Here is a 12,736-nt window from a genome sequence, read left to right on the forward strand (position 1 = left end):
TTACGTGGACTCCGCTGCTTCTTCTGGCACATTTAAACATGTCAGGCTGTCACGAGGAATGGTGTAATCAGACAGGTTGGGATGTCCGGACACCACACAGCAGCTCAGGGCACTGCGGAAAATCCCCATGTCACATGCTTTAAACCACCGGTTGGTTGAAGCGTCGTAGTACTCAACGTTGAAAGTGGTGGTGAAGCCGTTGAAGCCCCCGACAGCAAAGAGGCGATTATTGATTACCTCAATGCCAAAGTTGCTGCGGCGGGTCAACATAGAGGACACGAGGTTCCACGTATTGGTTTGCGGGTTGTAAGCCTCAGCGGTGCGCAGACGTCTGTTTCCATCGAAGCCACCAACCTAAAAGTAAATGCATGGGTGAAATGATTGTGAAGTATTTATGTTTTCAGTTGTCTTCACAGCTCTTTTGCCTTTATTTCAAAAAGGAGCTTCGAGTTTCAGTCCTTTCTTCAGCAGGTCAGCACCAGGATAAGGTCACTGCATTCTGCTGATAATAATTTTTTCATTTTTGAATAGAGACAGTGTAAATAGAAAATAAATCTTCAAGAGTAGCTAGCTAAATAAAGAAGTATGTCTCCGAAGGTGAGACTACACAATCTTTGCTTTTTACCAAAGGGTATAGCAGCAAATCAACTAAATCAGTGGGTTTAAGGCAACTAGCAAGACAAATTTACAGCTAAAATACGTACTGTCCCAAGAGAATGAGTGCTAATCACTTGGCTTATTTTTCAAAAGGTGTTGGAGGATAATTTTGAAATTGTCTCTAACATATTTCCCCTAGTGGAATGATGAGGAAATGTGAAATCATCAGTGAAATCATTTTGGGAATGGAGCAAATTCAAATCATGAAATGAAAAAATACATGCAGCAGAAACATCACTAATCAGTTAAATTAATGAGTGAGAATGCCTTCTCTGAACCTGTGGTCAGGATAGGAATCTGATTATTGATGAATACAAAACAAAGTTAGCAAAACTGCCAAATCTGTCAGCCTTGCTGATCAAGGCACATTACAGATGTGACTTGTATGTTACGTGAGTGTCAGCACTACTTTCTGGTCTTACTGCAAAGACATGATCCGCATATGCAATGACACCTATCCCACTGCGGCGGCTGTTCATGGGACTGATCATCGTCCACTGGTCGGTCTCTGGGTTGTAACATTCAGCTGTCTGCAGACACTCGTTCCCATTGAATCCACCACAAATGTAAATCTGAAGACAAAGAAAAAAAACAAAAAAACCTGACATTAGTATATATTTCAACTTTTTAAGAGTTGATGTTTTTCCCTACTTGCATGCTATTACATTCTGTGAACTTAAAAGTTTTTTGAAAATCTTTTTCTTTTACATGATCAACATAACAATGAACACTATAAATTCTTCTGATACAGACTGACATTTAGACATTTAGTCCCTGCCTTTCAAAAATAAAAAAAGCTAATTCTTTTAATGACTTTTGTTTTCCTTATCATCACTATTACGGGCATACAGGTAGTTTTAAATGTGTAGTTTTGTTCAATTTAGGCCTTCATCACTCTAGCTTAGAAACCAGTTTGTGAGGTATCTTGCACCTCGCTTCACTGTAAAAAATGTGTATCCCCTGACTGGTTGGCAAGTGGTAGCTGGAGGTTGATGGTGTCACTAGTGTGAAATTGAAGAAAGGTGTTGCACCACAAACCTCCTTGTGTTTGCTTTGGTCATTAGCAGACTGTTGAGCACACCAGAGGTTTGCATGGAATACTCTGACTTGTCTGCAAACACTCACAAACTATTTGTAGAAGTCAGTGTCTTTCTTACAACCACTCCCTAACCAGCCGAGGAATACATATTTTTCACTAGCAACTGGTTGTTACCAAAAGGTTGCTGACAGGTCTCTAGGCCTGTGTGCCTGAGACCCTACTCTATTTCTCTCCTGCTCTTTTACTTTACCCACCCGGCTGTGAAGTGTTGTGCAGCTGGCATCGCTCCTCTGTTCATGCATGGATGCAATAAGACTCCACTGGTTGGTTTCAGGTTGATAGCGCTCTGCACTGCTGAGTCGTACATGCCCGTCGTAGCCTCCCATGGCATAGATGAACCCGTTCAACACAGTCACGCTCACATAGCAGCGGCGGCAGTACATGGGTGCCACCTCATTCCAGGTGCGAGTGGTCAGGTCAAACCTACGGACGCTGTTGAAATGCTCCACCCTGTCAAAGCCACCAATGGAGTAGACGTACCCGTTGAGGAAGGCGGCTCCATGATAGGCACGAGGATGCTCCAGGTTGTTTGTTACGTTTACCCAGCATTCAGCCCGGTAATCATAGGCCTCGATGGCGTTAGTTGGATTACGGTCACTCCATCCCCCAATGGCCAGCAGGACGGAATGAGGCAGACGGGGACGAGCAAGATGGGGACAGAGGCGAAACACATAGGGTCTGTTGGTCATATTTTGTGGTAATATAATGGCAGCCTTTATCATGGACAGACGGTCAGAACTGGTCTGCACCAACTGATTGAGCCGCACATTGTCCCTTAGGTAGTCTAAAGTCACCAGTCCCAGTCGGACCTACAGAGACATGACAGAAGACAATAGGACTTAGACAATGGAAACATTGAATTTGAACTATATCAGTTTTAGTCAACTCCAGCTTCTTTAGGATAATGCTCGTAGTGTTATTTCATTTTCTTATTGCTAGCAAGAGGGAGACCAAAGTGAGACACCATTAGCCTTTTTGTCAACATAGACAAAAGAAGAGAATTGCTTAAATGTGGTTTGGCTACAGCTGAAAAGACCAACATCTCGAGCGATTAAAGCATCCTTATACCCAGATGGATTGACTCAATCTATGACTTAAATGCTGAAGATTTAAGTCGAAACTAAATGTAGTAATGGAAGTTTATACACCTTAGACAACAGAGCGATGAGGTGTTGTTCCCGTTCTGCAGGCACATGGCTAATCCACTTTATAAGTGCTTCGTACGCAGTGCTCTCACACTGTACATTGAGGTCATCTCTTTCAAGAATATCACCAAGTTCCTCCACAGTTAGCTGCAGGAACTCCTCCTGAAGAACCACCTGCTCAAAGTTACTGATGATGTAGTGGAAGGCCTTGGCACGTAGTTCGGGTGATAAGTGTACTTTTGTGAACTGCCAAATGCCAACACAGTTCTCTGCGCAGAGTTGCTCCCCCACGAAGTCACTGCAGATTTTTACAATGTCCATTACATTGAGTTGATCAGCTGCCATGAGAAGTTCCACTGCGTTTTCCTCCGTTACAGAAACACTGCCAGTGTATGCAAAGTCAATGATGAGTGCCATCATCTCAGGAGACAAGCCAGGTATGTTGAAGACCTGTTTGTCTGGGTCGCTCCAAGAGGTGAAGAGAGCTCTGAGGGTAGAGATGGACACAGAGCAGAGAATTTTAAAAGGTGTGGAAGCAACAAGATAATAAACCATGTCAAGCACAAGTAGGATAAATATATAAAATCAATTGACTGGAATGGAAATGATCGCCTGATTGCATGTGTTACTATGTGATTATTGTGATAGTCTTTTCATGTCTAGTCCATATTGCTGTAGAGGATATAACTCCAAAACAGAGTTTGTACATGTTTAGTGAGCTTGAGTGTTGGATTTATTACACTGGCAGTATGTATATGAAGCTATTGCCAAACAAAATGCAGTGACAGAGCCTCCACCATGTTTTACAGCTGATTCTAGACACTCAGTGTTGTACCTCTATGACAAATGTTTAAGTCAACTCCATAAGGCCTGTTTCCACTGATCTTCAGTCTAGTTATCGTGTAACTTGGCATATCTCAGCCTGTTTCCTTTTTCATAGGTCAACATTAAATGGCTTAACAAACAAATAAACAAACAAACAAAAACAAAACAAAAGCATTCCTCTGAAAATGGTCAGGTACAAGGACTGGACCGAAAAGGGTGAAAAATGTCCAATCAAAACCTTTGAAAGCCTCTGACAACTATTGTTCAAGTGTACCTTTAAAAAATCATCTACTTCAAAGCAAAACATAACGACACGAGAGGCAACTCAAAACTTTTGCACAGCATATAACTGCATAATAGCATTCAACCTTTTTAGTATTAGTAAATCTGGTGTGTTTTACTGTGTGGATAACACTTGATAAGATTTTAATGTAACTTAATAAAACACATAAATGAAACTTCAGCTCAACACAGTCTGAATTTAGTTCATGCAATCACCAAGTGCAAATGTTTGCGTTATGTTTTGGGTATATCTGTCAGTTGACTGTGACTGTCTTTTTATCACAAAAGCTCCATGATTCCTTTTTGTTGGCACTGTTTCACAGACTAAGACCATGAATTACATAAATCGGTAATCATTCCTCCCCATTATCAGGTAAGCAACTCACCTGAAGTACGGGGTGCAGTTACACAGGATTATCTTGTGGACCGGAAATTCAACATCCTCCACTTTGATGATTGCATCACAAAATTTTCCCCCAAAACGGAGTTCATTATACACCGAGCTCGACTTGTATGGAGGCTGTTCTTCCCTCATCTTGAGTTTTGTGACTGCTTTTCTTATTTTTTTGTCTGAAGTTTGTCTTACAATCCAATACAGTTTGTCTTAAAGTGTTCTGAGCACCAAATCAAACCTAACTGTGACATTATGGAATGGAAGCTTATGACATCAAAATGACTTGGCAACAGTCACCCCATAGAATTGTTTTCAAATCTAAATCTACGTTTTTAAAAAAATGAACCTTTCATTGCTTAACAGCTTTGTTTTGATTTGGTTTTAATGTATTGCAAATGAGCCTCACAGATAGCACACAGCATTTTGTATGTTTGCTTCACAGAGGTCAACTTATGGACTACAATATCACATTTAGTTTTTATGCATGCAAGCTCATTGCCACACTTTTTTGTGTACTTTTCATTATTGCCCCGGTATTTTCCCTACTACACAACCTAAAGTATTTGTTATTAAAAATATGAGTCTAAAAATACATGGCAGTGCCAAACATAGATATGATACATAGCATGATTCATGGCTAAGCTGTTTTCTCGGATTGTATTAGACTTTTATCCAGGAGGAAAAATGTGCTCCTGCACTTTACTGATGTACTAGAGTAGTAAAAAACAAACAAATAAACAAACAAAAAACAGGTTTGTGTTCTAGAAAAATTTTATAGACCAACACTATAATATATGTACTGTATATATCGTACAAGACTGCTATAATGACGGTGCTTGACAGTGTTACCTCAGACAGGTGCAAGCAGTCACCTGCCTGAGCACAGACTGCACACGCGTAGCAGATCTGCTGTTGAACAATTGCTCAAAGATATAAGACAAAATATATATATAAGACTAAAAGCAGGTTGGATGTGACAAGCCTGGTTTGATGTAGATGTAGAGGTGTGTATGAAAACATCATCCCAAAATTAGAAAATTATAATGGAAAGAGTTTGATTTAGAGTCTTTGTAAAATAAAGTGGAGCAGCAGGAACAATCCCAGGACAGCCTTCTGCTTGCAATAAGAAAAATGTAAGAAATGTTTACAGTAAATTCATAAATCAGTCAATTCAGCATCAGAATAAAGATTAGACCACCATGGAGGGAGGTTGTTCCTATGAACAGCTTTGCAAATCACTGTCTACACGTTGGTTTACTGCAATAAGGTGCTGTGTTGGTGTTGCTTCAACCTTCATGTTGTGCAGGTAGGGGGACTGCACAGCATTTTATGCTTTTTCCCCCTGTCCCAAATGTGGGATAGGGGAATATAAGACTCCCCTTATAGATGGCTAATAAATCGTTTATAGCTATGTTATTAATTAAGCTTCAAACACTTTATAAACCATTAATAAATGTTACGCATTAAAGAAAGAGAGAAGAAAGAGAAAAACCTGACCAGTTTATTGCCAAATAGAGATCTATTCACTTATATATTTCATCTAGAGTTGCTATATTAAACATTTCAGACTAAGTTACTACCTTGTAAGCACAATAGGCATTTGTAAAGATATATTTTAAACATATAATATTGTATTTTATCAGTGCATTATAAATATCTGCAACTATCAATGGGAGCCTTATTTTAAAATGTAAAACGTGTCACTATTTATTAACGACTAATGAACATGTACGTGAAGTACCCTCAGAGGATCTACTAGAACATGTGAATGCAGCACTATAGACGATACCGCCACCATTTCCGAGACTAACAAGCTGATCTACAACACGGCAGCAGTGATCAGTGAGATGCTTGGCTACAAGTTGAATAGTCGCAAGGAGCAGTACCCTCAAGGTAGCACGGAGAGAGGTTAGCCAACTATCTGAGCTGCAGAATGGTATGACTGTGAGGGACCAAGCAGCCAAAGCATAGAGGACACAGGCAAAAAATATCTTCAAAAAGGGTTTTCTTTATTTTAACCCTCAAAAAGTTCAAAAATGACAAAATTCAAAATCATAATTAGCAGGCCCATAAAAGAGGTCAACTAAATATAACTCTGCGAAAAGTAATTTCCAGAAACTTAAACCAACAAAGTGAGACACAACTTAACTCACAAACTGACCGAATTACAAAGACACATGAGGGTAGCTTTTATAATGATTTGGCCAAACCATTTACACACAATAGGGGGGAAACAAAAACACACACTAATATTAACTAAGCACAGAATAACCTAACTAAACCTAAAACACCCCTGCTCCTGGTAAGCCCATGGTTGGTCCTGCTGAGCAGGCATTTTGTTCCCAGAGTTGTCAGCCACGATATTTGCCCAGACAGAAAACAGCCACCACCCAAACCCAGGTAACTCAAAGAAAGAGAAACATAATTAATATAACAAAATATTTTAGAAAAACCACACAATGTTACTATGTGCGCGCCTCATAATACCAGTGTTAGGTTTACCCAAATGATTAATGAATTACATTAATGAAGAAAACTGCAAAGCAAACTAATAAAGTGAAAAAATGGACTGATTTACCCATGTGTGGCTGATGCCATCACAGTGACAAAGAAGATGCCTAAGAAGTACAGCAAGCCGTCCATACCTGAGGTCTTGGAAACTGCCAAGCAACAACTCAAAGCCTTGGCCAGTCGCTTGAAGAGGTACACCAGAGAGATCGAAGGCAGGAGAATAAGCCAGCTGTTCTCCACAGAACAATCCAAGGTGTACTCTCAGTGTCAGGGGAACAATATGAGAACAGCACCACCAAGGCTGGAGACGGAGCAATACTGGAAGAGCATGTGGGAGAAAGACGCAACCCATAACAGCAATGCTCAGTGGATAGCGGATCTGAGAGCAGATCACAGCAACCTCCCTGAACACATAAAGACCGGATTTTCCTTAGTAAATATGAAGGTCATGCTTTTTTATCATAAACAAATATATAATTCTATGTAATATAGTGGAAAATACCACAAAGCACATTAAATACACACTGAGAAATAGAGTTATTTTTCTGTTTCACACAAGAGAAAAGATGGTGTTAAGCAACACAGTATATGTGTGTAATATTTGTTAAAGATTCAAAAATTGTCAGAAATTGCTCAAAAATGACCCGTGGATACATTCCTACTCAAGTGTAAAGTCTGTTACTAGACAGAACCCCAGCTGAATTAAGAAGGGAGAGTAAAAGCTTCCCTTTATTCTTGTTGTGTTTACCTAGGAGGACTTGGAAAAGTCCCACATGTGACTTATTGTGATCTGGTCACCCTTTGTGCATGTCCGTTCTACTCAGCAGCCATACCTTGCAGGGAATGAAAAATTCTTTTAAATTTGTTATTGTTGCAATGGCGTTCTCTTGATGAAACCCAGTATCTGCAGTGCACGGTCTCCTCACGCACACACTTAAAGTTTTTGAAATATCTACAAAAAATGTCCAGTTCACCAGCGGTTTGATGTTCTAAAGATTTATTTCAGTCCTTCATGTTGGAGTCCCAGATGTTGACACATGGCAGTATTGCATTTTAAAGGTGTTACGTGGACTCCGCTGCTTCTTCTGGCACATTTAAACATGTCAGGCTGTCACGAGGAATGGTGTAATCAGACAGGTTGGGATGTCCGGACACCACACAGCAGCTCAGGGCACTGCGGAAAATCCCCATGTCACATGCTTTAAACCACCGGTTGGTTGAAGCGTCGTAGTACTCAACGTTGAAAGTGGTGGTGAAGCCGTTGAAGCCCCCGACAGCAAAGAGGCGATTATTGATTACCTCAATGCCAAAGTTGCTGCGGCGGGTCAACATAGAGGACACAAGGTTCCACGTATTGGTTTGCGGGTTGTAAGCCTCAGCGGTGCGCAGACGTCTGTTTCCATCGAAGCCACCAACCTAAAAGTAAATGCATGGGTGAAATGATTGTGAAGTATTTATGTTTTCAGTTGTCTTCACAGCTCTTTTGCCTTTATTTCAAAAAGGAGCTTCGAGTTTCAGTCCTTTCTTCAGCAGGTCAGCATCAGGATAAGGTCACTGCATTCTGCTGATAATAATTTTTTCATTTTTGAATAGAGACAGTGTAAATAGAAAATAAATCTTCAAGAGTAGCTAGCTAAATAAAGAAGTATGTCTCCAAAGGTGAGACTACACAATCTTTGCTTTTTACCAAAGGGTATAGCAGCAAATCAACTAAATCAGTGGGTTTAAGGCAACTAGCAAGACAAATTTACAGCTAAAATACGTACTGTCCCAAGAGAATGAGTGCTAATCACTTGGCTTATTTTTCAAAAGGTGTTGGAGGATAATTTTGAAATTGTCTCTAACATATTTCCCCTAGTGGAATGATGAGGAAATGTGAAATCATCAGTGAAATCATTTTGGGAATGGAGCAAATTCAAATCATGAAATGAAAAAATACATGCAGCAGAAACATCACTAATCAGTTAAATTAATGAGTGAGAATGCCTTCTCTGAACCTGTGGTCAGGATAGGAATCTGATTATTGATGAATACAAAACAAAGTTAGCAAAACTGCCAAATCTGTCAGCCTTGCTGATCAAGGCACATTACAGATGTGACTTGTATGTTACGTGAGTGTCAGCACTACTTTCTGGTCTTACTGCAAAGACATGATCCGCATATGCAATGACACCTATCCCACTGCGGCGGCTGTTCATGGGACTGATCATCGTCCACTGGTCGGTCTCTGGGTTGTAACATTCAGCTGTCTGCAGACACTCGTTCCCATTGAATCCACCACAAATGTAAATCTGAAGACAAAGAAAAAAAACAAAAAAACCTGACATTAGTATATATTTCAACTTTTTAAGAGTTGATGTTTTTCCCTACTTGCATGCTATTACATTCTGTGAACTTAAAAGTTTTTTGAAAATCTTTTTCTTTTACATGATCAACATAACAATGAACACTATAAATTCTTCTGATACAGACTGACATTTAGACATTTAGTCCCTGCCTTTCAAAAATAAAAAAAGCTAATTCTTTTAATGACTTTTGTTTTCCTTATCATCACTATTACGGGCATACAGGTAGTTTTAAATGTGTAGTTTTGTTCAATTTAGGCCTTCATCACTCTAGCTTAGAAACCAGTTTGTGAGGTATCTTGCACCTCGCTTCACTGTAAAAAATGTGTATCCCCTGACTGGTTGGCAAGTGGTAGCTGGAGGTTGATGGTGTCACTAGTGTGAAATTGAAGAAAGGTGTTGCACCACAAACCTCCTTGTGTTTGCTTTGGTCATTAGCAGACTGTTGAGCACACCAGAGGTTTGCATGGAATACTCTGACTTGTCTGCAAACACTCACAAACTATTTGTAGAAGTCAGTGTCTTTCTTACAACCACTCCCTAACCAGCCGAGGAATACATATTTTTCACTAGCAACTGGTTGTTACCAAAAGGTTGCTGACAGGTCTCTAGGCCTGTGTGCCTGAGACCCTACTCTATTTCTCTCCTGCTCTTTTACTTTACCCACCCGGCTGTGAAGTGTTGTGCAGCTGGCATCGCTCCTCTGTTCATGCATGGATGCAATAAGACTCCACTGGTTGGTTTCAGGTTGATAGCGCTCTGCACTGCTGAGTCGTACATGCCCGTCGTAGCCTCCCATGGCATAGATGAACCCGTTCAACACAGTCACGCTCACATAGCAGCGGCGGCAGTACATGGGTGCCACCTCATTCCAGGTGCGAGTGGTCAGGTCAAACCTACGGACGCTGTTGAAATGCTCCACCCTGTCAAAGCCACCAATGGAGTAGACGTACCCGTTGAGGAAGGCGGCTCCATGATAGGCACGAGGATGCTCCAGGTTGTTTGTTACGTTTACCCAGCATTCAGCCCGGTAATCATAGGCCTCGATGGCGTTAGTTGGATTACGGTCACTCCATCCCCCAATGGCCAGCAGGACGGAATGAGGCAGACGGGGACGAGCAAGATGGGGACAGAGGCGAAACACATAGGGTCTGTTGGTCATATTTTGTGGTAATATAATGGCAGCCTTTATCATGGACAGACGGTCAGAACTGGTCTGCACCAACTGATTGAGCCGCACATTGTCCCTTAGGTAGTCTAAAGTCACCAGTCCCAGTCGGACCTACAGAGACATGACAGAAGACAATAGGACTTAGACAATGGAAACATTGAATTTGAACTATATCAGTTTTAGTCAACTCCAGCTTCTTTAGGATAATGCTCGTAGTGTTATTTCATTTTCTTATTGCTAGCAAGAGGGAGACCAAAGTGAGACACCATTAGCCTTTTTGTCAACATAGACAAAAGAAGAGAATTGCTTAAATGTGGTTTGGCTACAGCTGAAAAGACCAACATCTCGAGCGATTAAAGCATCCTTATACCCAGATGGATTGACTCAATCTATGACTTAAATGCTGAAGATTTAAGTCGAAACTAAATGTAGTAATGGAAGTTTATACACCTTAGACAACAGAGCGATGAGGTGTTGTTCCCGTTCTGCAGGCACATGGCTAATCCACTTTATAAGTGCTTCGTACGCAGTGCTCTCACACTGTACATTGAGGTCATCTCTTTCAAGAATATCACCAAGTTCCTCCACAGTTAGCTGCAGGAACTCCTCCTGAAGAACCACCTGCTCAAAGTTACTGATGATGTAGTGGAAGGCCTTGGCACGTAGTTCGGGTGATAAGTGTACTTTTGTGAACTGCCAAATGCCAACACAGTTCTCTGCGCAGAGTTGCTCCCCCACGAAGTCACTGCAGATTTTTACAATGTCCATTACATTGAGTTGATCAGCTGCCATGAGAAGTTCCACTGCGTTTTCCTCCGTTACAGAAACACTGCCAGTGTATGCAAAGTCAATGATGAGTGCCATCATCTCAGGAGACAAGCCAGGTATGTTGAAGACCTGTTTGTCTGGGTCGCTCCAAGAGGTGAAGAGAGCTCTGAGGGTAGAGATGGACACAGAGCAGAGAATTTTAAAAGGTGTGGAAGCAACAAGATAATAAACCATGTCAAGCACAAGTAGGATAAATATATAAAATCAATTGACTGGAATGGAAATGATCGCCTGATTGCATGTGTTACTATGTGATTATTGTGATAGTCTTTTCATGTCTAGTCCATATTGCTGTAGAGGATATAACTCCAAAACAGAGTTTGTACATGTTTAGTGAGCTTGAGTGTTGGATTTATTACACTGGCAGTATGTATATGAAGCTATTGCCAAACAAAATGCAGTGACAGAGCCTCCACCATGTTTTACAGCTGATTCTAGACACTCAGTGTTGTACCTCTATGACAAATGTTTAAGTCAACTCCATAAGGCCTGTTTCCACTGATCTTCAGTCTAGTTATCGTGTAACTTGGCATATCTCAGCCTGTTTCCTTTTTCATAGGTCAACATTAAATGGCTTAACAAACAAATAAACAAACAAACAAAAACAAAACAAAAGCATTCCTCTGAAAATGGTCAGGTACAAGGACTGGACCGAAAAGGGTGAAAAATGTCCAGTCAAAACCTTTGAAAGCCTCTGACAACTATTGTTCAAGTGTACCTTTAAAAAATCATCTACTTCAAAGCAAAACATAACGACACGAGAGGCAACTCAAAACTTTTGCACAGCATATAACTGCATAATAGCATTCAACCTTTTTAGTATTAGTAAATCTGGTGTGTTTTACTGTGTGGATAACACTTGATAAGATTTTAATGTAACTTAATAAAACACATAAATGAAACTTCAGCTCAACACAGTCTGAATTTAGTTCATGCAATCACCAAGTGCAAATGTTTGCGTTATGTTTTGGGTATATCTGTCAGTTGACTGTGACTGTCTTTTTATCACAAAAGCTCCATGATTCCTTTTTGTTGGCACTGTTTCACAGACTAAGACCATGAATTACATAAATCGGTAATCATTCCTCCCCATTATCAGGTAAGCAACTCACCTGAAGTACGGGGTGCAGTTACACAGGATTATCTTGTGGACCGGAAATTCAACATCCTCCACTTTGATGATTGCATCACAAAATTTTCCCCCAAAACGGAGTTCATTATACACCGAGCTCGACTTGTATGGAGGCTGTTCTTCCCTCATCTTGAGTTTTGTGACTGCTTTTCTTATTTTTTTGTCTGAAGTTTGTCTTACAATCCAATACAGTTTGTCTTAAAGTGTTCTGAGCACCAAATCAAACCTAACTGTGACATTATGGAATGGAAGCTTATGACATCAAAATGACTTGGCAACAGTCACCCCATAGAATTGTTTTCAAATCTAAATCTACGTTTTTTAAAAAATGAACCTTTCATTGCTTA

At 40.5% G+C, this 12,736-nt stretch overlaps 2 protein-coding genes across 2 annotated transcripts; both read right to left on the reverse strand.

The window, feature by feature from the left end:
* Positions 1 to 4,543, reverse strand: LOC146668638 (kelch-like protein 10). The gene is made up of 5 exons (XM_085408712.1): positions 4,395 to 4,543; positions 2,905 to 3,388; positions 1,951 to 2,565; positions 1,080 to 1,229; positions 1 to 354 (listed from the first exon to the last, which is right to left on the reverse strand). Exons 1-5 carry the CDS (start codon positions 4,541 to 4,543, stop codon positions 1 to 3), a joined length of 1,752 nt encoding a protein of 583 aa, XP_085264838.1.
* Positions 4,544 to 7,975: 3,432 nt separating this feature from the next.
* On the reverse strand, positions 7,976 to 12,518 carry LOC146668639 (kelch-like protein 10). The gene is made up of 5 exons (XM_085408713.1): positions 12,370 to 12,518; positions 10,880 to 11,363; positions 9,926 to 10,540; positions 9,055 to 9,204; positions 7,976 to 8,329 (listed from the first exon to the last, which is right to left on the reverse strand). The coding sequence occupies exons 1-5, from the start codon at positions 12,516 to 12,518 to the stop codon at positions 7,976 to 7,978; spliced, it is 1,752 nt and encodes a 583-aa protein (XP_085264839.1).
* Positions 12,519 to 12,736: the final 218 nt, after the last annotated feature.

Source organism: Rhamphochromis longiceps, linkage group LG6 (assembly GCF_057381845.1).
Source record: "Rhamphochromis longiceps isolate RC_006_pf linkage group LG6, R_longiceps_female_GT1.1, whole genome shotgun sequence".
In the NCBI taxonomy this organism is placed as follows: domain Eukaryota; kingdom Metazoa; phylum Chordata; class Actinopteri; order Cichliformes; family Cichlidae; genus Rhamphochromis; species Rhamphochromis longiceps.